Source organism: Asterias amurensis, chromosome 14, assembly GCF_032118995.1.
Source record: "Asterias amurensis chromosome 14, ASM3211899v1".
NCBI lineage: Eukaryota > Metazoa > Echinodermata > Asteroidea > Forcipulatida > Asteriidae > Asterias > Asterias amurensis.
Window position 1 is genome coordinate 8,739,895 of NC_092661.1, and position 23,590 is coordinate 8,763,484.

The 23,590-nt window shown below is 39.3% G+C and overlaps 2 protein-coding genes across 2 annotated transcripts; one reads left to right on the forward strand and one right to left on the reverse strand.

Moving 5' to 3' along the window:
• Positions 1-296: 296 nt before the first annotated feature.
• LOC139947451 (spermine synthase-like) lies at positions 297-17,765 on the forward strand. Its single transcript, XM_071945359.1, has 10 exons — positions 297-461; positions 2,406-2,535; positions 2,971-3,114; positions 4,145-4,320; positions 5,528-5,682; positions 6,577-6,666; positions 7,829-7,940; positions 8,691-8,770; positions 14,360-14,475; positions 15,438-17,765. Exons 1-10 carry the CDS (start codon positions 404-406, stop codon positions 15,472-15,474), a joined length of 1,098 nt encoding a protein of 365 aa, XP_071801460.1. The 5' UTR covers positions 297-403; the 3' UTR covers positions 15,475-17,765.
• A 588-nt stretch (positions 17,766-18,353) lies between these two features.
• Positions 18,354-23,499, reverse strand: LOC139947263 (dual specificity protein phosphatase 14-like). The gene is made up of 2 exons (XM_071945153.1): positions 23,353-23,499; positions 18,354-22,779 (listed from the first exon to the last, which is right to left on the reverse strand). Exon 2 carries the CDS (start codon positions 22,715-22,717, stop codon positions 22,172-22,174), a length of 546 nt encoding a protein of 181 aa, XP_071801254.1. The 5' UTR covers positions 22,718-22,779; positions 23,353-23,499; the 3' UTR covers positions 18,354-22,171.
• Positions 23,500-23,590: the final 91 nt, after the last annotated feature.

Below are 23,590 nucleotides of genomic sequence, written 5' to 3' on the forward strand. Positions count from 1 at the left end.
GGCATGGTTTCACATCTCTAGATGACACTTTTTTTTACTTTTGTTGTATAAAACCTTGAAACTGACTGCCCTGAACTTACTTGTAACCATTGTGTATGTCTAAAGATTTAAATACCCCCACCCCTGATATTCTCCCCTTCCCCAATAATCGTCTCCCCCCAACCGAGATTCGCCCCCCCCCCTGCCCCCCCCCCCCCCGCCCCCGGCCTACGTTACGCAGCGCCCAGGTTACGCAGCGCCCTCAAGTGGCGGTGTTCGCACACGTGCTGTGTACGTTGTGATTAATCAATCACCAGAGCCGAAGTGAATAAGTCAACAGTGCAGTGTTTGCTCGCCTCGTTCTTTCACGATTGATCCATATTTTTACGTCTGAAATATTCTCTGATTGTTCTAAACAAGCATCATGGCATCGACAACGCTGCTCAATTTCAGCGTGACTCCACAAGTGTTTTTGAATCCAGGTACGCAAGTCGTCAATATCATTAATTAATTTGTTCTAATTAATAAAATTGTTGTTGCTTTTAAATTCATGAATTGTCAAGTCAAGCTGTTCCGCCCAAAACTTTACATTCCAAACGCAACTGAACTTGAGTCCCAACTTGAGTGTAAAGAATAAATCTAGCTCCGAGTCCATGAGTCCAGTATAAAGTTTGGACAGTGGTAATCTTACTTACAGGGTGGAAAATGATGGAGCAGACCGAGGTTTTATTTCCTACCGCCATGACTTGTGTGTGTGTGTTTAGCCCTCCTGGTACTAGTAGGGCTTATGGAGATTCTGGCTTATTATGGGTCAATTCGGTCCCAAGTCATATCGGTCCCAGTCAACTTGGTCCCAAGTCAACTTGGTCCTAAGTCAACTTGGTCCCAAGTCAACTTGGTCCCAAGTCAACTCGGTCCCAAGTCAACTCGGTCCCTATGGTTAATCGATGGGAAGCGGACACATATAACATAAAACGGGATGAGTGTGCATCAATCTTCGGCGGGTATCTTCGATGCCTTCAATAGTGTCCCATTTGTTTTTATATTCGACAATGTTTGTTTCACTTTGGAAAATTACCAAATCTGTGTTTGGCAATAAAGTTACAGCTGAAAAACAATGTTCAAATGTTTCTTTGCTTTTAACCAGAGTATTGTTTTATTTATGGCATTAAGAATTGACAAGTGCATGATTGAATCCTCCTGATTTCTTTAAATGTAACAGATTTTTATTTTATCAACCAATTTTCTCCCAAAACACATGAAATAAATAAAATACAGTACACTTTCCGAGAATAAAAAATGATAAATATTAATAAATATTATCAAGTCAATTACACGTAATAATAAAAAATATCTAAACAGCACTAGTCTGTTTGTATGATGTAGAGTTCTATTGGGCGATCCCATCCCAACTACAGTTTGGATGTCCCGACCCAAGCAAAACTAACTCAAATTACAACCGGTCCCAACTACAGTTGAGACGATTGTCAAGTTGGGACTGAACAATGCTTACGCGCATTTTAATTGTTGTCATGAAAAGATTTCCGTATCCTGCCACCACATTTTCAAAAAAATTTACCTAAAAAGGAAAATCGCATTTGAGTATTAGAAACTTTTTTATTTCATAACAAAATATGAAAAAGGGGTGGCAGGATACAGAAATTTTTTCTGGAATCCACACAATTTTAAGACCAAAACAAATTTTCTTTCCTCTACGTGAGTATTTTTAATAGCTACGATTATCGCAGCTACAATCCTTTTCTTATCAATGGACAAACAAGGGCAAGCCTTTCATTGTTAAAACAGTGCATTAAAGTCACCTGGAAGTGGTATTTTTTCAAAATAAAGCTTTTGTCACTAATATATGTGTTTTGATGAGTGGAATGTGAATAAACAGTTAACTAAGGTTTTAAAAAATCAGTTCTTATGTTATTTACAAATTTAAGAGTAGACCCCGACCCGAGAGGGCGCTGTTCGTGACGTCAATCGAGGCAGACTTTGCATGTAATGCGTAGAGTAAACACAATTGCAAAGTACATGAACGGACCAAGTCGTGAGTTTGTATATTTCAACAACAAAAAAATTGTTTTTTTCCGTCAATGCCGACCAGGTGTATTGCTGCTGAATGCAGAAAAACACTTTTTGAAATGTACCAACTCACGACTTGGACGTACATGTACTTTGCACGTGTGTTTACTATACGCATTGCAGGCAAAGTCTGCCTCGATTGATGTCACAAAAGGGGTAGGCGGAGTCAGCCCCCCAAACAACTTTACATATTTTTTAAACATATAAATCGTGACAAACAATTACTAAAAAAATTGTTTTATTGTTCGCAAGCATATACTCTTATGTTTGAAAGAAAAAAAATTCTATTTCCAGGTGACTTTAAATTAAAAACTAAAGCAAGTATTTGTTTACTTTAGTGAACTGGAAAACAACAGAGCAAGGACTGAACAATATATTCTGTGAAGCAGGTTTTGACAACTCACCGAATCCCGTTGACTTTGGTGCAAGTGCTGGATGTCTCATACTGTACTCAGGTCATGATGGAAGGTATTGTTGTGAAATAACACATTGATTAAAAGCACTGGCGCTTTTGGTAATTACTCAAAATAATTGTTAGCATAAAAACATAATTGATAACTTGGTACTTAGTAGTTGTCCTCCTAAAACTTCCGCTGGTGAACTTGACAAGAAGGTCAGGAGAGAATGCGACTAATTCGGTAACGAGTAATAGGTAGAGGTGTTAAGTATAAAGCATTGTGAGAAATGGCTCCCTCTATAGCAACGTAGTTTTTGAGAAAAGTAATTTTCCACTAAAATATTTGAATTTGATTTTGAGACCTCCAAATTAGATTTTGAGGTACCAAAATCAAGCATCTGATCTGAAAGCACACAACTTTGTGTGACAAGGGTGTTTTTTCTTCCGTTATTATCTCACAAATGTTCATTATTAATATTATTATTATTAAAATATTTATCCCACAGGTCGGCAGTTGTGCAGTGTTACCCTAAGGGTCTTATCACAGTGAACTTACAAGAGAATAAAGAATCAGAATTCCTTACCGACGAGGTCACTGCTGACATTCGACAGAAAATTGAGGCGCTCTTAGACTGCAAGAAATCAAAAAAGTAAGAATTAAATTAATGGGCATTTATATCACTGGTCAGTTTTCACTTTGATTTACCCCTGACACTTGGTCTTTAAGTTTTGTTTCATTCTTTTCAAATCATCTCAGCTACAAGGGTGCAGCCTACATGTGTTGCCAAGTATGTAGTGCATCAATCACACAAACCACCTCAGTCCTCAGGGGTACCCATCTCAGTCCTCACAGGTACCCATGATTCACACCTGGATGAAGAGAAGCAACTATAGTCAAGTGTTTTGCTCAAGCACACAAGTGGCTAGCCCTGGTGGCCTTACACTTTCGTATTATACTACAGTGACGTCCTGGATATCAGGGTCCATTTCTGGGGTGGCAAATTTTCAAAGCTTCATAACTCAAATCTTACCTGCAAGAAACCACTAATTTCAACAGATTCACATTCCATGGCAGCATATATTTTTCTGCGGTAGGTTTTGATCGTCATATATTCTTCACAAATCGGTAATTTTCATGAAACAATGCAGCTCCCAACGTTAAGGAATTCCCATTTGTGTTCGTACTCTCACAGTCTGGCGTGTGTATGCAAGACGCACGGCGCGCAAATCTTGCGCTGCGTTTGCGTGTTAACGCTGTGCAGTCCAGATACGGTGACCAGGAATTCATGCGTCTTGCATCTTGCACGCCAATGTAAACGCGTATGCACGTTGGGAGCTGCATTATTTCACAAAAATTATGGATTTGTGAAGAATATATGACAACCAAAACCCACCGCAGAATAATGAATGCTGCCATAGAATGTGAATCTGTTGAAATTAGTGGCTTGTTGCTTGCAGGTAAGATTTAAGTTATGAGGCTTTGAAAATTTTCCGCCCCAGAAACGGGCCTTAATAGTTAGAACTCTGTATCTGTGTACAGAAAAAGAGTCCTATATAGGGCTAACAAGTGGCATGACCGGGATTCGAACCCACACCCTGATGACTCAGCCAGCAGAACTTGAGTTGTTATCCACTCTCTGTGGCTAGCTATCTGAAATGTAACTTTTTATTTACTTTAAGATTTCCCAAAATCGGTCGTGGTGGCCCTTATGATGTTTACGTGCCGACTGTGGATGGACGTTTGATCGAGTACGACTTTGATAAGTTGGTGTTTGAGGAAGATTCAAAGTACCAGAATGTGAAGATACTCCACTCGAAGAACTTTGGCAATGTCCTCATACTGGACGATGATCCCAGTAAGTTTTGGCTTTATCTTAAAGGCAGTGGACACTATTGGTAATTACTCAAAATAATTATTGGGATAATGGGGAGCTGTTGATTGTATAAAACATTGTGAGAAACGGCTCCCTCTGAGGTGACATAGTTTTTGAGAAAGAAGTAACTTTCCACAAATTTGATTTCAAGGCCTCAAAATTAGATTTTGAGGTCCCGAAATCAAGCATCTTCAAAGCACACAACTTTTAGTGACAAGGGTGTTTTTTCTTTCATTATTATCTCGCAACTTCGACAACCAATTGAGTCCAAATTTTCACTGGTTTGTTATTTCGAGATACACCAAGTGAGAAGACTGGTCTTTGAAATTACCAAAGGTGTCCAGTGTCTTTAAGTCAGAAATTACCAAAGACATGTATGTTGATGGAAACTTCAAATCGCTCGACCATAACATGCTTTGTGTTGAGTTCCGAGGCATTGCTGTAAACAAGGGGGGGGGGTTGATTTTGTTGATCCAGAAAATTACCATGTCTTACATGTATGAGTCAAAATCAAAAATGACTTTGCTATTTCAGACACAATGCTCATCACTTCATCCTTGCCAGTCCCTGCCTGACTTTTTTTGCACCCAGGCCAGGAATTTAATCTTTGAAAGGTCAAAGCCATTTTCATTTTGCAAAGAGCACTCCCATTGGAATATTTTAAAGGAACACGTTGCCTTGGATCGGTCGAGTTGGTCTTTAAAAAGCGTTTGTAACCGTTTGCTATAAATTGCATATGGTTAGAAAGATTATTTAAAAGTAGAATACAATGATCCACACAAATTTGCCTCGAAATTGCGTGGTTTTTCCTTTTACTTTGCGAACTAACACGGTCGGCCATTTTAAGGGAGTCAAAAAATTGACTCCCATAAATGGCCGTAAAAGGTAAAAGGAAAACCATGCAATTTCGAGTGATACTTGTGTGGATCGTTATATTCTACTTTTAAAATAACTTTCTAATCATATGCATTTTATAACAAATGGTTACAAACGTTTTTTCAAAGACCAACTCGACCGATCCAAGGCAACTTTTGGAAGGGCACCAAGGCCAAATGGCCAAGACCAGGGGCAACAGAGGGCAAGGCCTTGGTGTCATGTCAGGCCTGCTTTGTGAAACTCGGCATTACCTTCAGTAAGAAATTTGTGTGATATTTATTTATTTTTTTTTTTTTTTCATTTTCTCAAATAGATTTAGCGGAGAGTGATATAGCCTACACTGAGGCCATCACAGGGAATCAGCGGCAAGATTACAAGGGAAAAGACGTTCTGGTCTTAGGGGCAGGAGATGGAGGCATTCTTCACTACCTCCGTCAGCAAGATGCAGGAATGATTACTATGGTGGAAATATCCTTTTTCTAAAGATCCAGGCACTAATTTCACATAAGAGATAAGATATGTATAATAATAATAATAACAATAATGATACGTTATTATATAATAGCGCTTTATCACACCCCTAGGGCCATATCAAAGCTCTCGGTATTTTGTCCTGCAAGGTATGTGGAGCTACTGTTCAGAAGTATGAGACCTATTCCTGTATACATGTAGCACCTTGTAATGGTTTACAATGAGCTGTGGTGCAATATGCTGCCCAGGAACACCGGGGCAAACCTCTTCTCCTTAAGATAACGCACTGGGTTCTTTTACCTGCTTTATACAACACACAGAACCAAATGCTTTACGTTCCATCTGAAGGACACAGAAATAATGGTTTAGTGTCTTTCTTAAGGACACAAGTGTGACAACCTGGACTTAAACCCACACTCTGCTGATCATTGGTCTTATCCGCTTAGGAAAGTGTTGTGCTTTTACAAATCACTATGGTGATATTGACAACTTGTCTTAAGATGAATCTTAATGCTTTGTGGAATCATGTCACGGCCTGTTTATAAACAGGATGGCCTGTTTTTTAACAAGCATGCAACTTTTCATCTGATCAGTTGATTTCTGTTTTATTGCCACAGAAAATGAAAAACAACGTACAACGTTTGTTGTGCTATGCATGCAGTTTCCTCAACGTGGTTGGGACCAACTTGGTCCAGGAAGGATGAATGATTGCGAGACTTGCACAGTCTATAACGCAGTTTCATTTTTAATTAACCAAGCAATGTATCAGGCCTGAATTTCACATGTACAATGAACTGTAGGAGGGTTTCAACCTCCTGTCAATGTTTCATTCGAGGGTTGTTTGCGGAAGTTACAAATTATGTCATATTCGTTCCTTAACTCTGGACTTACATTGACCAGGTGGTGATTGATGCTGCAATTAAACATCTCAGAGGAATCTGTTTTGATTCGATGGACCAGTTGGAAGGAGCAAATTACAAAGTTAGTGATCCGGCCTGTACTACATGAAGACAATAGACCGATCCATTAGGCTCCGACCACAGCACACATGTGAGCAAGAACACGTGAGCCTCTCCAATGCCATTCTGCACAACTCTGCTGCGCGCTCCAAGCATACGCACTATGCATATCAGACTTTGTTAATTTTGTCGGACTTTTGGTTGCACAATGGGTTGTGATTGGTCAATAGGCAATGGGGCGGAGCTTATAGGATCGGTCTATTGCCTTCATTGCCCCATGTCATTGCCTTGGTGCTCTTGAAACTGTCCAATACAAATTTAGAATTTCCTAACTGAGGTGCCCTTTACCAAGTAGAGACGCCTTGGTGCCCTTACCCCCTTTAAAGCCATTATACACTTTCGATACAGAAAAAAAAAAAATTCTAAGATTTACAAATAATTTTACTGGGTTTACAGAAGGTAATGGTGAAAGACTTATCTTGAAATATTATTCCATGAAATGCTGTACATTTTGAGAAAACATTAAAACAATATCTATTCTCGATAGCGAGAATTACGGATTTATTTTAAACACATGTCATGACACGACGAAACGTGGGGAAACAAGGGATGGTTTTCCCGTTATTTTCTCCCGACCCCGATGACCGATTGAGCCTAAATTTTCACAGGTTTGTTTTTTTATATATAAGTTGTGATACACGAAGTGTGAGCCTTGTTTACCGAAAGTGTCCAATGGCTTTAAAAACAATGCATTGAGCATGGCATCTTTAAGGATGTGCACAACAATTTGAAGAATTTACTAAATAAATATATTCACAAATTTAGGCATAACTTTTATGGTATAAAGATGGTCATGATGAACTTCCCTCGACATATTTTTGCCTGAAATTCTAAAGTTTTAGAGACAAGAGAAAAACAATTAGTACACCTCACGCCCAAAATGCCAAAGTGCATTCTTTGTAAATACTAAAACATATAACTTTGTAAAACTAATTTCTTGTATACAGTTTTTGCAGGTTTGTTTATTTGTGATGTATGTGTTGGATCACATAAAGTATGGATACTGGTTTACTAATTCTGTCCAAAAGCTTCAAATCCATTTTTTTCTTCAGTTGAGTGTGGTTGAAAAGTTGAAAAATTTCTTTTCAAACACAACGGTTTTTGTATCAATGCTTTTGTTCCAGGTTCTTGTTGAAGACTGTGTTCCGATTCTCAAGAAGTATGTCCAAGAAGGCAAACAGTTTGATTATGTCATCAATGACCTCACAGCAGTTCCCATAACAACAGAGCCTCAAGGTAACTAAAGCGACTAAACCCTTGAAAACCAAATACAGGCCTTGTGCTTTTGCTTTTTGTTAAAGCCATTATACACATTCAGAACAGAAACAAAATTGAAAATTCACAGATTTACAAATAACTTACAGGGTTTACAGAAGGTAATGGTGAAAGACTTCTCTTGAAATATTATTCCATGAAATGCTTTACTTGCTGAGAAAACATTAAAACAATATCAATTCTCGATATCGAGTTTTACGGATTGCAAAAATCTCCTAAAATGGCACTCAACACACAAGTTTGAAATTTTTAACTTTGGTTTTTACCCATACACCGATGTGTGTTAGCACTGTATACTCAGTACTTTCCCGAGTCCTGTGAAAATATATCACAGGCATGTTACTCGGGTGGGATTCGAACCCAAGACCCTTGCATTTCTAGAGCAGTGTCTTACCAACTAGACTACCGAGGTTCACTGGTAGCTAGAGGCAGTTCGAATCCTATGTTTTGGCAGCGGGTACCGCAACGATTATAAGTTTGAAATTGTCAAAACGTTAAATCTCGGTTAAAATAGCCCGGATGTACACACAATACGCACTGGGATACAATATTTTTGCATAGAGCATTTTCGTGCAACATATAATAGTTTTACAAAATCTAGATCTGATGACAGGACGCTAATGTACTAGGCCACATTTTCAGCATGCCTTTGCCATTTCTGTCGATTGTATCTTCAAATTTTGATGTGAAACTTTTGTTTCCTCCTGCTAGGGGACCAGTGGGACTTCTTACGTCTTATTCTTGATCTGTCCATGAAGGTTCTGCGACCGTCAGGCCGGTATTTCACTCAGGTGAGGAGCCCTCTGTAGACTGTGCAAGTCTTGCTCATTTTCAAACTTTTGGGGCCAAGTTGGCAGTTGGTCCAAACCATATTGATTTTTTTTCAAATACTTAGACTAACATAGCTAGAAAAATGATTTTTTTATATTGTTAGGAAAGGAAAAAATTAGCAATGAAACGCTTGAAAGTAAAATAAAATTAATCAATCAACAAAGAAAATTTGAGGTATTGCTTGACCTGTGTAACAATATCGATGGTTTACAGAACAACAACGACGCATGCGCGTCACTTTATTGGTGACCTAGGTCATATTGGTACATGACGTAAATACCATAACATCCCCCTTCTTTTTTTTTTTTTTTTTTTTTTTTTTTTTTTTTTTTTAGTTTTGACGTTAACAAGAAACTAAAAAAAAATGTATGCAGATTAAAAAGGAACTGCTGACTTAGCCTGAAAACAAAGGGATGGATAAGGAGGAAAATTCTCAACTGATTAAAAAAAAACAAAAACCAAGCTGTCTTCTATGCTTGAGTTAAAATTAACTTAATTTGTTGCAAACTGGTTCAAATGAGTTCGTTTTACTTGGAACAAACTGTAAAAATAACTTCTTTAAGTAACACTTAACAAATTTGTTCAGCAACAGTCCAAAAGTTCACTTGACGCGATCGGAGTAAAAACATCCTTTGAATGTGCAATTATGGGATATAGTCTTTCAGGTGTTTCGGTTTAGTAACTACGCGTCCTGAACGGGTTTTGATAGATGCACCCAAATCAGTATTAGTGTCAGGCTTCGGTTTGGGTGTGCTTTTGTCCATGTTCAATTGTTTGTTTGTTTGCAACGGTCCGGGTTTTTCCATAGGATTCATTGGTTCCTGTGTACACTCTGCTGGTGAGCTGATGTCTCCACGACTCGCTTTGCAGCTGTTGTTTTTGTTAGTGTCCGGTGAGACTGGTGGGTTTTCTACCGTTTTACGCAGATGCATGCGGTTACGACGATATCTCCCAGTAGGCGTTTCGACAATGTACGAACGCTCATCAAGTCTGCGCATCACTGTAGCTTTGTCCCAGCCTTTCTGTCCTTGGATGAGGGGTTGCATGCGTACAGTATCTCCTTCGTCCAATGGTGTGAGCGTCTTGGCTGAGTTGTTGTAGTAATCAGCCTGTTTGCGCACGCGTTGCTTCATGCGATCATGCTCGTCAATGACCTTTGGCTTTAGTAGATTGGCAGTTGTTGGTAACAAGGTTCGTGTGCGGCGGTTCATGAGTCTCTGTGTAGGACTTGTGGCAAGACCTTGTGTGGGCGTGTTGCGATGATCCAAGAGTGCCAGGTAGGGGTCAGTGTGTGACTTTGCACTCTTTGTGAGCAGTCGCTTTGCTGTTTTCACCGCAGACTCGGCTTTGCCATTAGCTTTGCTATTTCCTGGGCTACTGCAGAGATGTTCGAAGTCCCATTCCTTGGAAAATTGGCTGAAGAGTGTGGACGTGAACTGTGGCCCGTTGTCACTTACCAGTTGGGATGGAGTGCCATAACGAGCAAAATGTCCCTTGAGTTTCCGAATTACGGTGGCGCTAGTCGTGTCTGGAAGGTTGTCCACTTCCCAGAAGTTACTGTAGTAATCCACCGTGATTAAATAATCCTTGTCATTCAGTGAGAACAGATCAGTTCCAACACGCTCCCACGGCCTTGTTGCAAGCTCATGAGAGATCAAGCTCTCTTTTTGCTGCCGTATCTCCATCGAACGACATACATCACAAGTGCTGATGAAGTGTTTTATCTCGCTATTCATTCCTGGCCAGAATAGGCTCTGGCGTGCTCGTCTTAGGCAGCTGTCAATGCCCAAGTGGGATGAGTGGGTTTTGTCTTTCATCTCTTTCCTGAGGGTTTCGGGTATGACCACTCTGTCTCCTCTGAAAATCATACCGTCTTGAATTGCCAACTCGTCGCGATAGCTGTAGTATGGCTTTAGCTGCTCAGGGAGTGTGCTTCGCTCATCTGGCCATCCTTGAGTGATGGTTTGCTTAAGTAGCTGCAAATTATCATCTTTTGCAGTCTCTTTTTGTATTTGAGTCAGTCTTTCTTCACGTATGGGCAAATACGACACCATATTGACTTCCTCAAAATCTCCCTGGCCATGGGTGGGAGGCTGTTCACCAACCGCTCGTGATAGTGTGTCGGCCAGATACATTCTCTTTCCTGGGCAGTAAGTAATTGCAAAGTCATATTTCTGGAGGCGTAGGAGCATTCCTTGGAGGCGCTTTGGGGCCTTCACTAGGGGTTTTTTCATGATCATTTCGAGAGGTTTATGATCACTGACCACACTGGTGAATCTTCCGAAGGTGTATTGGTGGAAACGCTCCATCGCAAAGACTACTGCAAGCATCTCCTTTTCAATAGATGCGTATCGTGTTTCAGTGTCGGTCACCGCTCTGCTTGCGTATGCTATGGGATGGCCATTCTGCAGCAGAGCCGCCCCAAGACCAACACCACTTGCGTCACACTGCACAGTTAGTTCATCCTTCGGATTGTAGAATTGCAATATGGGTGCATGACATACCATCTTCTTTACTTTGATGAAGGCATTCTCTTGGGCATCTGACCACTCCCACGCTATGTCTGGTTTGGTAAGTTGTCGAATTGGTTCCAAGGTTTCCGATAATCCTGGCAGGAATTTTCCCAAGTAGTTTACAAATCCAACCAGGCGTTGCACCTCTTTTACATTTGTGGGAGCTGGCATGTTTGTCACTGCAGATATTTTCTGCGGATTAGCTTTGAGGCCTTTGCTTGATACGATGTGTCCAAGAAATAGTATTTCATTCACTCGGAACACAGATTTGGCCTTGTTTAGCTTAATGTTCATGTCTGCACAACGCTTCAGTAGCTGTTCAAGTTTTTCGTCGTGATCTGTGATTGCTTCTTTTTGGGAGCCACCTGTCCCATAGACTAGGATATCATCAGCAACACAGATTATGCCCGTTAGTCCTTCAAGTGCTTGATGAAGCCTGCGCTGGAATATCTCTGAAGACACGCAAGTGCCGAAAGGCAGACGACACCAGCGATAGCGTCCAAAGGGCGTATTGAAGGTTGTCAAAATGCTGGAGGCCTCATCCAGTTGTAGTTGCCAAAATGCTGAGCTCAAGTCTAATTTGCTGAAAACTCTGGCGTCAGCAAGGTCGGGCAGAATATCTTCAATTACTGGTAGCTGATAGTGTTCACGCTTCAGTGCTTTATTCAGTGGCCTTGGGTCGATGCATATTCTGAGTGCACCATTTTTCTTCTCAGCCACTACCAACTGGCTTACCCACTGTGTTGGTTTTTGCACTGCTGTGATCACTCCAGATCTTTCCATGCTTTCAAGTTCATCTTTGACTTTGGCTTTGATGGCATGTGGTAGTCTCCGTGGGGGCAGAACGACAGGCATAATGTCCTCTCTTGTTTGCAAGTGGACCTCTCCAGGGAGTTTGCCTAGTTTAGCATCAAAAACTGTGCCGTATCGCTCTTCGGGTAGCTTATCATGGTCTGATGACGTGGACACTTTATTAATGTGTGCTTTGTGGAAGTTCTCACTGTTTACTGTGATGAGATCCATCTGCTGGCTTGCTTTACTGCCAAGTAGTGGGGTAAGGTCGTTGTTTACAACAACAAACTCCAAAGAGTATTTCTTATTCAACTTTGGGTTCAGTAATTTCAGTCTACATACCCCTTCTGCCTGTAGTGTTGATTTGTTCCACATGAGCAGTGTCTTTGGGTTCTTTGTGGTGGTGTACGTAGTGCCCTTAAGACAGTTCTTGGATATGATGTTGACACTAGCACCACTGTCTACTTGAAAGTTGATGGGTTTCCCATCGATGTGCATTTCAACGTACACATCCTCTTTATTTGGCTGTACGGCGTTGACAAGAGTCACATCATATATGTACTCGGTGCTCGAATCACTGGCTGAGCCGTCTGCGTAGGTTGTGCCCAGTGCATGGATATTCTTTTTTCGGCATACAGTGGCAAAGTGGTTGTTCTTTCCACATGCCTTGCATGTCTGCCCGTACGCTGGACACAGATTTCTATCTTTGGCATGTGACTTCCCGCAATATTTGCACTTTTTCACTTCTTGTGTGCTCTTGCCAGTCTTATGTTGCCCTTCTCCCAGCTTTGACCGTTGTTTGTATTTTTGTTTGGGCCCCTGGCGCTTGTCTGTGACTCTGTGCACTGCTTGTGCCCCATCATTTGTATTTAGGGGTGCCGTGAACGCTTTTAATTGTGACTCTGCTGATTCCATGCTCTTACATATGTCTATGCATGTGGAAAGTGTTAGGTTTCGTTCTTGGAGTAGGCGTTTTCGTGTGTTAGAGTCTCCAATTCCCAGTACAATTTTATCACGTACCAGGCTACTTGACATACATTCACAAAAGTTACATGTCTTTGCCAGAGATCTAAGGGCTGCCAGATAAGTTTCAAAACTCTCACCTGATTCTTGTTGACGCTTGTTGAACAAGTACCGCTCATATGTCTCATTCACTTCTCCTATGGCATATTTATCAAATGCCTTTAAGATTTTGTCCAAATCTCTGGAATCGTCTTCGTTGGGGAAGTTGAAACTGTTATAAATCTCAAGTCCTTGTGATCCAATCGCATGCAGGAACAAGGCTGTGCGGTATGCTGGCGTTTGTTTCTGGAGCTGTGTAACGATGCCATAGTTACTCCACATTTGCTTCCAGGTCTTCCAGTTTTCTATGACCCCTCTCGAAACTTGCATCGGGGCCGGAGGTCGAATGCCGCCGACGGGTGCAGGTCCCTTCGGCACGGCGCCATGTTGTTGGTTGCCCGGGCCAATATTTTCATCGGCGTTTAACTGTTCACCGACATTGTCCTCCGCTAATGGCGATCCTGCATGTCCTGTCGCCATTTCTAGTCACACTCCCGTGTCTATCCGATCACTTAAGAGGATTCTACTACTAGAAATTTGCAGATTAAAAAGGAGCTTCACGCTGCCACCATGTAACAATATCGATGGTTTACAGAACAACAACGACGCATGCGCGTCACTTTATTGGTGACCTAGGTCATATTGGTACATGACGTAAATACCATAACAACCTGATCTGACCTTTGACCTTTACGACTGACAGACAGAGAAGTGTTTACATTGTATTACAGGCCAGTAATTACACAGGAGGCAATGGCCGAAGTTGCCCGATCTGGCCTTGGTGCCCCTTGATTTCTGCCAATGGAAATGCCCTCTGTAAAATGAAGAATGCCGTGCACTTTAACAATTGAAACTTCTGATCTGTATTGAACAGAATGACTAATGATGTCACACAGAAATCCAGATTTCTCTGTTGGAAAATCCTTTTTTTTAAACCCCCCACCACTCCAAAAATATTACTCTTGAATGTTTTATATTAAGATAAAATTAATAAGCACATGATGATAAACCATAAAAAATTCCCCTGATTGAAGAGTATTACTTTTAAAAACAAAAGATAAATGTATGTTAGCAGGCTTTCACTCTTTGCACTAAAAATTCTTATTTTTTTTTACATCCCTTACCTGAGAAAAGTGCTTTTGTTGTTTTTCTTTCTTAAATTTGTTTTGTCTTGTTTCACAGGGAAATGGAGCCAACATGACAAAGGCGTTAGCAATGTATGAACAACAGCTGGGTAAACTGAGCTGCAAGGTGGAGTTTAGTAAAGAAACAATCTGCGTGCCGTCCTACCTGGAAATGTATCCTTGTCAAGAATATATTTGGTTTATAGTAAGAGTGGCTGTAAGAGTTTGTACAAAATGTATTGTGGGTGTGATTTTGGGTCATAGAGTTTGTATAAAGAATTAAAGGGCACACAAGCCTAGATACACGACCAGGTGTGCGGCCATTTTCTAAGTTGACAAAGCAGCATTGCGTAGCAGTATTATAACACACACCAACTTGTACTTCATATTCAACGCGCATACAACAAACTTGCAAAATGGCGTGGGTGTCTCCCTGCGGTCCTGTTGCATTTGTGCACGCAGCATTACTAGTGCGCCCTCTAGTTCTTATGGATGTTGTGGGTGCTTCTGTATTTCTGCAAGCATTTTTTCATAGCCCCCAAATATATTTTACTGGAAAAAGGGGGGGAAAAAATTAAGAAATTATTATTCATTAATACCTCAGACAGTTTTGCTATTCCTATTGGTGGAGAGCACGTCACGTGGGTGTGTATAAACCTTTGTTTATAACCAGTTAAAAGTGTTAAAACATGGGCGTGACACGCGAGCTTGCACCAGTGCTGATAAGACAGTTTCTTCATTCCTATTTGTTGAGAGCAACGGCTAAAACAGTTGTGCCACATCACGTGATACGCGCGACGCGCACAGCATACCCTTATAAGGAGTTGTTTACCCGAGGGCGGCAGAGGGCCTTACCATTTCATAGCTGGAGGGGTGTTATGTTGAAAGAAATCATTTTTTATTGAAAAGTGTTGATGTTTTTGACCGAAAAGGTATTTATGAATGGGAATCAAAGTGTGTTGAATCGGTTTTCAACTAGTGGTTTAAACTTCGAAATTATCAAGAACTACATGTAGGCCTCGTTGGGATTAAACCACTAGTTTAAAACCTCTTCACCACACACTGATTCCCTTATTTAAAGGTAAAAAGATATATAAAGTATTTTCTTGATAATTTCCTTGACCCGTATTTCTCAGGTGGGTATTCTATGAGGTTTGGAAGACGGAGACATGAACAAATGGTGATTGGTTTAAAACTATGCAGTTGAAAGCATCAGGTTGGATACTAATTATTTGTTTAGTTTGGTAAAAAAGGAGCTTTTTAATACTGGGGTTGGTGGGTAATTATTAAACTAGGTTAAAGACACTATTTGTAATTGTCAAAGACCAGTCTTCTCACTTGGTGAATCTCAACATGTGCACAAAATAACAAACCTGTGAAAATTTGAACTCAATTGGTCGTCAAAGTTGTGAGATAATAATGGAAGAAAAAACACCCTTGTCACACGAAGTTGTGTGCTTTCAGATGCTTGATTTCGGGACCTCTAATTCTGAGGTCTCGTAATCAAACTCAAATATTTTAGATGAAAATTACTTCTTTCTCAAAAACTATGTTACTTCAGAGGGAGCAGTTTCTCAAAATGTTTTATACTACCACAGCTCTTCATTGCCTGTTACCAAGTAAGTTTTTATGCTAACAATTATTTTGAGAAATTACCAATAGTGTCCAGTGCCATTTAAGCTGCTAGTTGCTGAAGGCGAGTACATTGTAGTCACGAATCTACACTTTAGAGTCTATTCTCCCCAATTAATTATGTAACAGTTTCAATGAAACTTTCAATTGGGTTTCTCAATAAGAATAACACTATCTAATTTGTTAAAAACAAATTCAAACGAAGGAATTGGTTACTTTTTATATAACTATTTTGCTAAATATAAAGGCATACTTTATAGTGCTTGCAACATTATCGAGTATAATGTCAGTCTGCCCAGTTAACAATAAATAAATGTATTACTAATGTGATTTATTTTAACTGGTAAATGTTTAACATATTTTCAGCTGTGTTTTGCTGCACACCATGTTATCTTTCAGTCAAGTTGAACTATTTATTTTGGTTTGTAACAAACCGTCAGTTCAAGTTATTTGTTACAAATCTACAGTTGAGTGTAGATTCGTAACAAATTATCTACACTTTCATCAATAGAGTGACATCACAAAAATAGTTTAATTTGTAATAATTTAAGATTTGTAATAATTTTTTAATTATAATCTTTCAGTTTTCAATGTATCTTTTTTCAGTTTGTTGAGCTGCGATAATTTCCATTCTGAAATTCTCTTTTAATTTGCAAATAAATAGGAATGAATTCCTTTTTATTAGTGACTGTTCAATATTACCACCGCTGTTAGTTTATGCTGGGTTTTGTAGTGTGTAGAGTTAATTGAAGCCATACCAATAATTGGTCAGGCAAAGAGGTGCCTTTTTTAATAAATGTATATATAATTATTGCACTTAGAATATAGAAAATAATTTTGGTTTTGTTTTACCCTTGCACCGAGGTCTTTGAAAGCCAATGGCATTAGAGCCAACAAAACATCCTTTCCATAAGTTAACAAGAATTTTTTTTAAAGCACCTTCCTTAGTTTGAATATATTGTTTTACAACTCAGTCCAATTTCATAAAGGCTGTAAGCACAAAAACTTGTTTAGCACAAAAAAACATTTGCTTAGCAAAATTAGGTTACCAGCCTGCAAACCATACAGTTCTGATTGCTGCAACTGCCACCTTGGTCATTTCTTGCTTAGCTTAGAAATTTGCTTGGCAGAACTTTCTGTTTTAAATGCAGTGGACACTATTGGTAATTGTCAAAGACTAGCCTTCACAGTTGGTGTATCTCAACATATGCATAAAATAACAAGCCTGTAGAAATTTGAGCTCAATCGGTCTTCGAACTTGCGAGATAATAATGAAAGAAAAAAACACCCATGTCAAACGAAGTTGTGTGCGTTTAGATGGTTGATTTCAAGTTCTAAATCTGAGGTCTCGAAATCAAATTCGTGGAAAATTACTTCTTTCTTGAAAACTATGGCACTTCAGAGGGAGCCGTTTCTCACAATGTTTTATACCATCAACCTCTCCCCATTACTCGTCACCAAGAAAGGTTTTATGCTAATAATTATTTTGAGTAATTACCAATAGTATCCACTGCCTTTAGCAGCTCTACGAAATTAAGCCCAGTGCTCAATTTCATAGAGCTGCTTAGGCAGATATTTCTGCTAACCAGTTTTGTGCTAAGCACAGTAGCAGGAAACCAGTCAGGGGAAAGATTCGACATAGTATTTTGACTGGTAAACTTATTCTGGTAAGCATAATATTTTGTTCGTGCTTTTAAAGGAGATCTATGAAAGTGGGCCCTGATATCATGTATCATACACAGTACTGGACAATAATACGATCTGATTGTCATGAGAGTGTCATCCGCTATTTTTATATCAGTAAAGAATAAACAAAAAGTGGGTAACCATAACAGAGTTCAAGTCTCCAATAATTTTCAAAGGAAATCGGATTTGATTTACAAAAAAAAAATGGATTTTTTTATTGTCAAAGAATGTACCAAAATATTGGTAAAGAATAAACCAAAAAGTTCAAAACCATAACAAACTTAGTCTCCAATAATTTAACAAAGGAAGTCAAATTTGATTTTAGATCAAATCTTTAATGACAAAAATAGTAAAGCTCTACTCATAGCTCTATGGCTCTACTATAGTAGGCACGCATTAAACTTTATAAAACATTTGTTTACACTTTTAATAGAAAACTTTACACGTACTAGGTGTTAAAAATGAGAGAAGTAACCTTACTGATGTATTGTACAAAACACTGGGCCTTCGGAACTTCTTTAAAAAAAAAAATTCTTTTTCTAATCCCCTCTCTGTACCTGTTTATTTATTTTGATTTTTCTCGTGGAGGGGAGAAATGTTTCAGTCTTGATCCAAGTTGTCATTTTATGTTTTAACTGTTCCAAGTGAGGATCCCCCCCCCCCCGAAAAAGGTGGGTTGAAAATAGCTGTCTCAACAGATTTTCTTACACCCCCCCCCTCCCCCCCCCCCCATTCCCCTTTTTCCAGGCTGTACTTTTAAATAAGCTGGATGGTTCTTTTCAGAACTAAGTAGTCTCTGCAGCAGTGGAAAAAATAGCAAGACAATTTCCAAAAGAACAAATCTTCACGGCAAAGTACATACATGGCTTACAGTATTAGTTATCACACAAGTCCAGGCCAAAGACCGTAATTGGGTATGAGACACAGATGCAGATGCACTAGCCCATATTTTCTTAGCCTTGCTCAAGGCAGTTAAATTTTTCACTCTGAAAAACTCGCCCATATACACTGTGTGTAATGTGTGTAACCACATCGCACGACACAACGCCCCAGTACACTAGCCGCATGCAGTACGGCCTCCGCATGCGGATAGGTGGTACAAGTGCGGGTGACTTGTGCAAAGTAGTCGTACGACAGGTGTTGAGGGATGCAACAGTGTATACGGTTGGGTCATGCGGTGTGATTACACACACTTCGCAGTGTATATGGTTGGGTTTACAACGGCGTCTTTTTGAAGTGAATAATGCGACTGCCTTGAGCAAGGCTAATATTTTCTTAGTCCACAAGTGTGCATCTGATACCAAGTTTATCTTACAAGCAAACTTGGCGTGCAGATTACTGCATTGTGTGGTGTTGGAACAGCTGTACATTTGGCGTAATCTATTGAGTTAGACAAGGGCAAAACCCAGGTTGTGATATGGGTTGTGTGATATACATGTAGGTTTATATCACACCTCTTAAGTGGCGTTTGAAGCTTTGCATGATGTGAAGAATAAGAGTAACCCCTATATATATAAAAAGTAGACTTGCGGGTACAACCACTGTGTAAAATCTCTTTTAAGGGGAGTGTTGTCTCTGAAAAGAGCCGGTTTGATCTCGACGTTCCGGACAGTATACAGTTTCTTCTGAAGATGAGCCGAGTATGCTGTTCGAAACGTCAAGACCACACCGGCTCTTTTCAGAGCCAACACTACCACAAAACAGATTTTACACATGGTACCCGCAAGTCTAGTAGTTATATTATAAGTTATCACACAAGCGCGAGTGGAATACGGAAAAATATAGCGCTTCGGCCTCGTTTTTCGTTTTTTTTTCGTATTTCCACGAGCGCGCGTGTGATAACGTATTTATCTTCAAGCAAACTTGGCGCGTGACATAGAACACACAAGACGCATGGTAGTGATATTAGCCGTGCAATATAGGTTTTTATCACCACTCCATTCTGCCAATCTGATTGGAGGATTAGCGCGTACTTGAAGATAATAATATTTATAGTTACTCTTATCACACCTCTTGTTGCTATGGGCCCACCAATCAGATTTGAGTATTAAAATAAGTTTGCCTGTAGATATATTGTGTACCCGCAAAATGAATATATTGAATGTGTAGTTACTCCATCAATAACATTCCTGCATGATTCCAAAAAGTAGTTTGTGAATACATCTTAAATTTAGAATTTACAAAACAATTTTTGTATAATGAAAACAGTACACAAAAAAACAGCTTAAAAGTGGTCAACATCAAATGTTCAAAAGAACCAGGATTTAGCACCCCGAAAAAAATGAGTACATTTATAAATAAATTAATATGTTTTGAACAATCTATAATGAAGAAAAATGTATATTTAAATAACATTTATCAATATCTCTGAAAAAAGAATGAACAAAGACAGCCAGAAACTGAATAAATCTACACAAAAAACTTTCCAAAATAACAAACAATATGTCAAAATGGGGGGGGGGGGTGCTAATGCTTGTTATTCCAGAGCTACATGTCAACAGTTTTTTACAGGACCCGAAGCCATTACTTCTTTTTCATGTCATGACATAAAAATAATAAATTGACAAATTCCATAAAAGGCACAGTCGCATGTATCACATGTATGATCACATACCCTAAAATAGATCAAGAAACAACATTATGATTGCTTTGATCAAAATTAAGCCTAGCTCGTTTATTTAGCCGCTTTTAGTGATTTAGGCCTAATTATTTTTAAGTACAACAAGCCTTGCTTCATATCAAGTTTTAGGTATCATACAGTACTGGTGAGGATAAAAAACATCATTAAATATTAGTTTTGATTAAGAAGTTCATACTCGAATAACTTTATCTGGATTCACCTTATTAGCAAACGATGTTCGGTGGGTCTGTACAGGTTTTCTTTTATGACAAATAAAGTTGTTATTCACACAATAAACACACAAAAAAAGTAAACTTTTTTGTTATTGTTTACTAGTAAATTTGATATAATTTTCGGTTTGGTTGTTTGTGTTACCATGTACGCATTTATTTATTTTATTTATGTACTCTAGTATGTTTATTGAAAACTAAAGACTAATATGAATATGAATATTGACTCATTGAACAACCTGCAGCACACTGAAAATGTGCTTATCCATGTCTTCCATTTTGGGAGGCAAAATATATGTGCCAAATATATCGGCACATTTTTACTCATTTTGGACCTGGTCAAGATAAACAAAACTGTGGTAGGTCCACTAGAAAATTTATGCGTGTGGATTGCCCACAAGAATCGAAGGGAGTCAAGTTGTACACAAATGAATTGACTCCCATAATGGCAGAAATGGTAGATGCGCAATTTTGCGAGGGTGCAATCCGCATTGAGCTAGGAGTAAAAAATGTTCACCTAAAATGTGTCACTCTTTCACTTATTAAACACAATGGACACTATTGGTAAATGTCAAAGACCAGTCTTCTCACTTGGTGTATCTCAACATATGCATAAAATAACAAACCTGTGAAAATTTGAGCTTGATTGGTCGTCGGAGTTGCGAGATAACTATGAAAGAAAAAAACACCCTTGTCACACAAAGTTGTGTGCTTTCAGATGCTTGATTTTGACACCTCAAATTCTAAACTTGAGGTCTCAAAATCGAATTCGTGGAAAATTACTACTTTATCGAAAGCTACATTACTTCAGAGGGAGCTGTTTCTCACAATGTTTTACACTATCAACCTCTCCCCATTACTCATTACCAAGTGAGGTTTTTTGCTGATAATTATTTTAAGTAATTACTAATAGTGTCCACTGCCTTTAAGTAACACATTTTTTTGTAAATATTTATGTACAAAAAGCATTTATACACAGCACACACTATTGTTTCAAATCCAGCCTAATCTGTTAAAACTTATAAAAGCACTGTCTTCTTTGCACGCTTGAGTACATTGTTATGGGTACATTACATCTTTGCTAGGTTGGTGTAATCAAAGTAAAAAGGGGCGTGGCATTTCAGGGCGTGGCATTTCAGGGCTTGATTACAAAGTAAAAGGGGGCGTGGCATTTCATTGCTTGATTACAAAGTAATGAGGGGGGTGGCATGAGTACAAAGTAAAAAGGGGCCAAGTGGCATTTGAGGGCTTGGTTAAGCAGTAAAAAGGGGTGTGGCGTTTCAGGGCTTGATTACAAAGTAATACGGGGCATGGCATTTCAGGGCATGATTACAAAGTAAAAAGGGGCGTAGCATTTGAAAGAATGATTACAAAGTCTGGAATCCTGCTCATTTGTGTTGAGCAGGAAATTGTTAGACAATATTTTCCGCTAAAAGGGACTGTGTGGCATCATGGTTTACTAAAAGCAGGCATGTGGCCGTACATGGTCTCTCACACACTTACAGAGAGCATGCTGCATGCTCAGTAACATTCGGGGAGAATAAATAATTTCATGTTAAGCCAAAAGGCATGCTTTGATCATGACGACATAGTCCCTTAAAGCGGCTCTATGAAATTGGGCCCTGGTCTTGGTCCGAGTTCAAAATGATTGTCTTGCCCCTTCCAAGATAATGACACTCAAGGCCTGTAAACGACTCAATGATCACCACAATGTGTTCTTATACTCTGCTTCATAGACATCAGGTATCAGACCAATTCTTGAGTTCACCATCCTAACACTACTGTGACCAAACAAACACTTCTCATAAGAAATCAACTGAGTCCAGAACCCCAGATTAGGGCGGATAAGCGGCCGTCTTGCCTTGACATGAGCGTGCGCTTGACGTAGTGACATACGGTCATACTTCATCAGGTAGACTATACACAGAGTGGACGATCGACTGCGTCCCGCCCAGCAGTGTACAAGAACCCGTCCGCCCTTCTTCTTCACATCATGTATGATATCGGCGACTTTATCAAAGTAGTTGTAGAGCCCGGCAGATGGGACGTCATCAACTGGGATGCGAGTGGTTGTGATGTCTTTAGGATATTTGGGCATGGGGCACTGGTAGTTCAGTGTTACATTAATGACGTGGGTGATCCCTCGAACTTGTAGGTGAGTGGGACTGCTGGCTCCGTAGGCGCTACTGATGAGCAGGAAATCTGTTAGTTCTGAAATAGTGTGGTAGGCAGACTTGGAAACCGCCATGCTTGTGTCCTGGTGAATTGACTTCTTATTTCTAAATTCTCAACATTGCTCAATTGCATATTCTGAAAAGGGAAACAAACAAAGGAAGACAGAAGCCTTTAGCTGATCTGTGACAAAATAACTATTAAGTAGGAAAATATGCTAGCTGTTTTTAACTCAACTACAAACAAATTTGTATTAATCCACAACCCATCTTAATTCCTAAAACAACTACAATTAGACTAGAGACAATCTCACCAAGACAGTTTGCATCCCATCCCCCCCCCCACACCCCAAAACAAAACAAACTTGTATTTCATTTTGTAGGCCTAGCTAAATAAAGAGTTAAACTCATGGGATTGACTGACCTTTGCAATTGCAAGCTACATGTGCGTAAAGTTATCTAGGAATTAATTTTGTTTGTACAGTACATTTAACAAACATTACAATTTAAGGTGTTTATCAAAAATACGTGTCAATTAAATATTTTACATGTAATTTTTAATTGTTAAGTCAAAAATTCTAGTGTAGTTGTGTAGTGTGAATTTTTTATTTATTTATATTTTTATCATTATGACTATGAGGGGGGTCAACAAACATGCTCCATATCACAAATATCATTTAATATTCTAACTTTTTACTGCACTTGAACTTACCATAAATATCCCGGTAAAAGGTCATTGTTGGCGCGCTTGTTGACGCAAATGAAAAACAACATAAAATAGGAAGGAAGTTTTGCTTTGACGCATGATGAGCAATACCGAAACTTGGAATTCGGTCTCTGGTTGTTGAAAAGAATCTAGACCAGTAATGTGTTAGGACGCCCTCTCGTGTTGACGGGAATTTATAAATTTGGTACCCAGTCTCCATGCAATGAGTAAAGAGTAGGTTAAA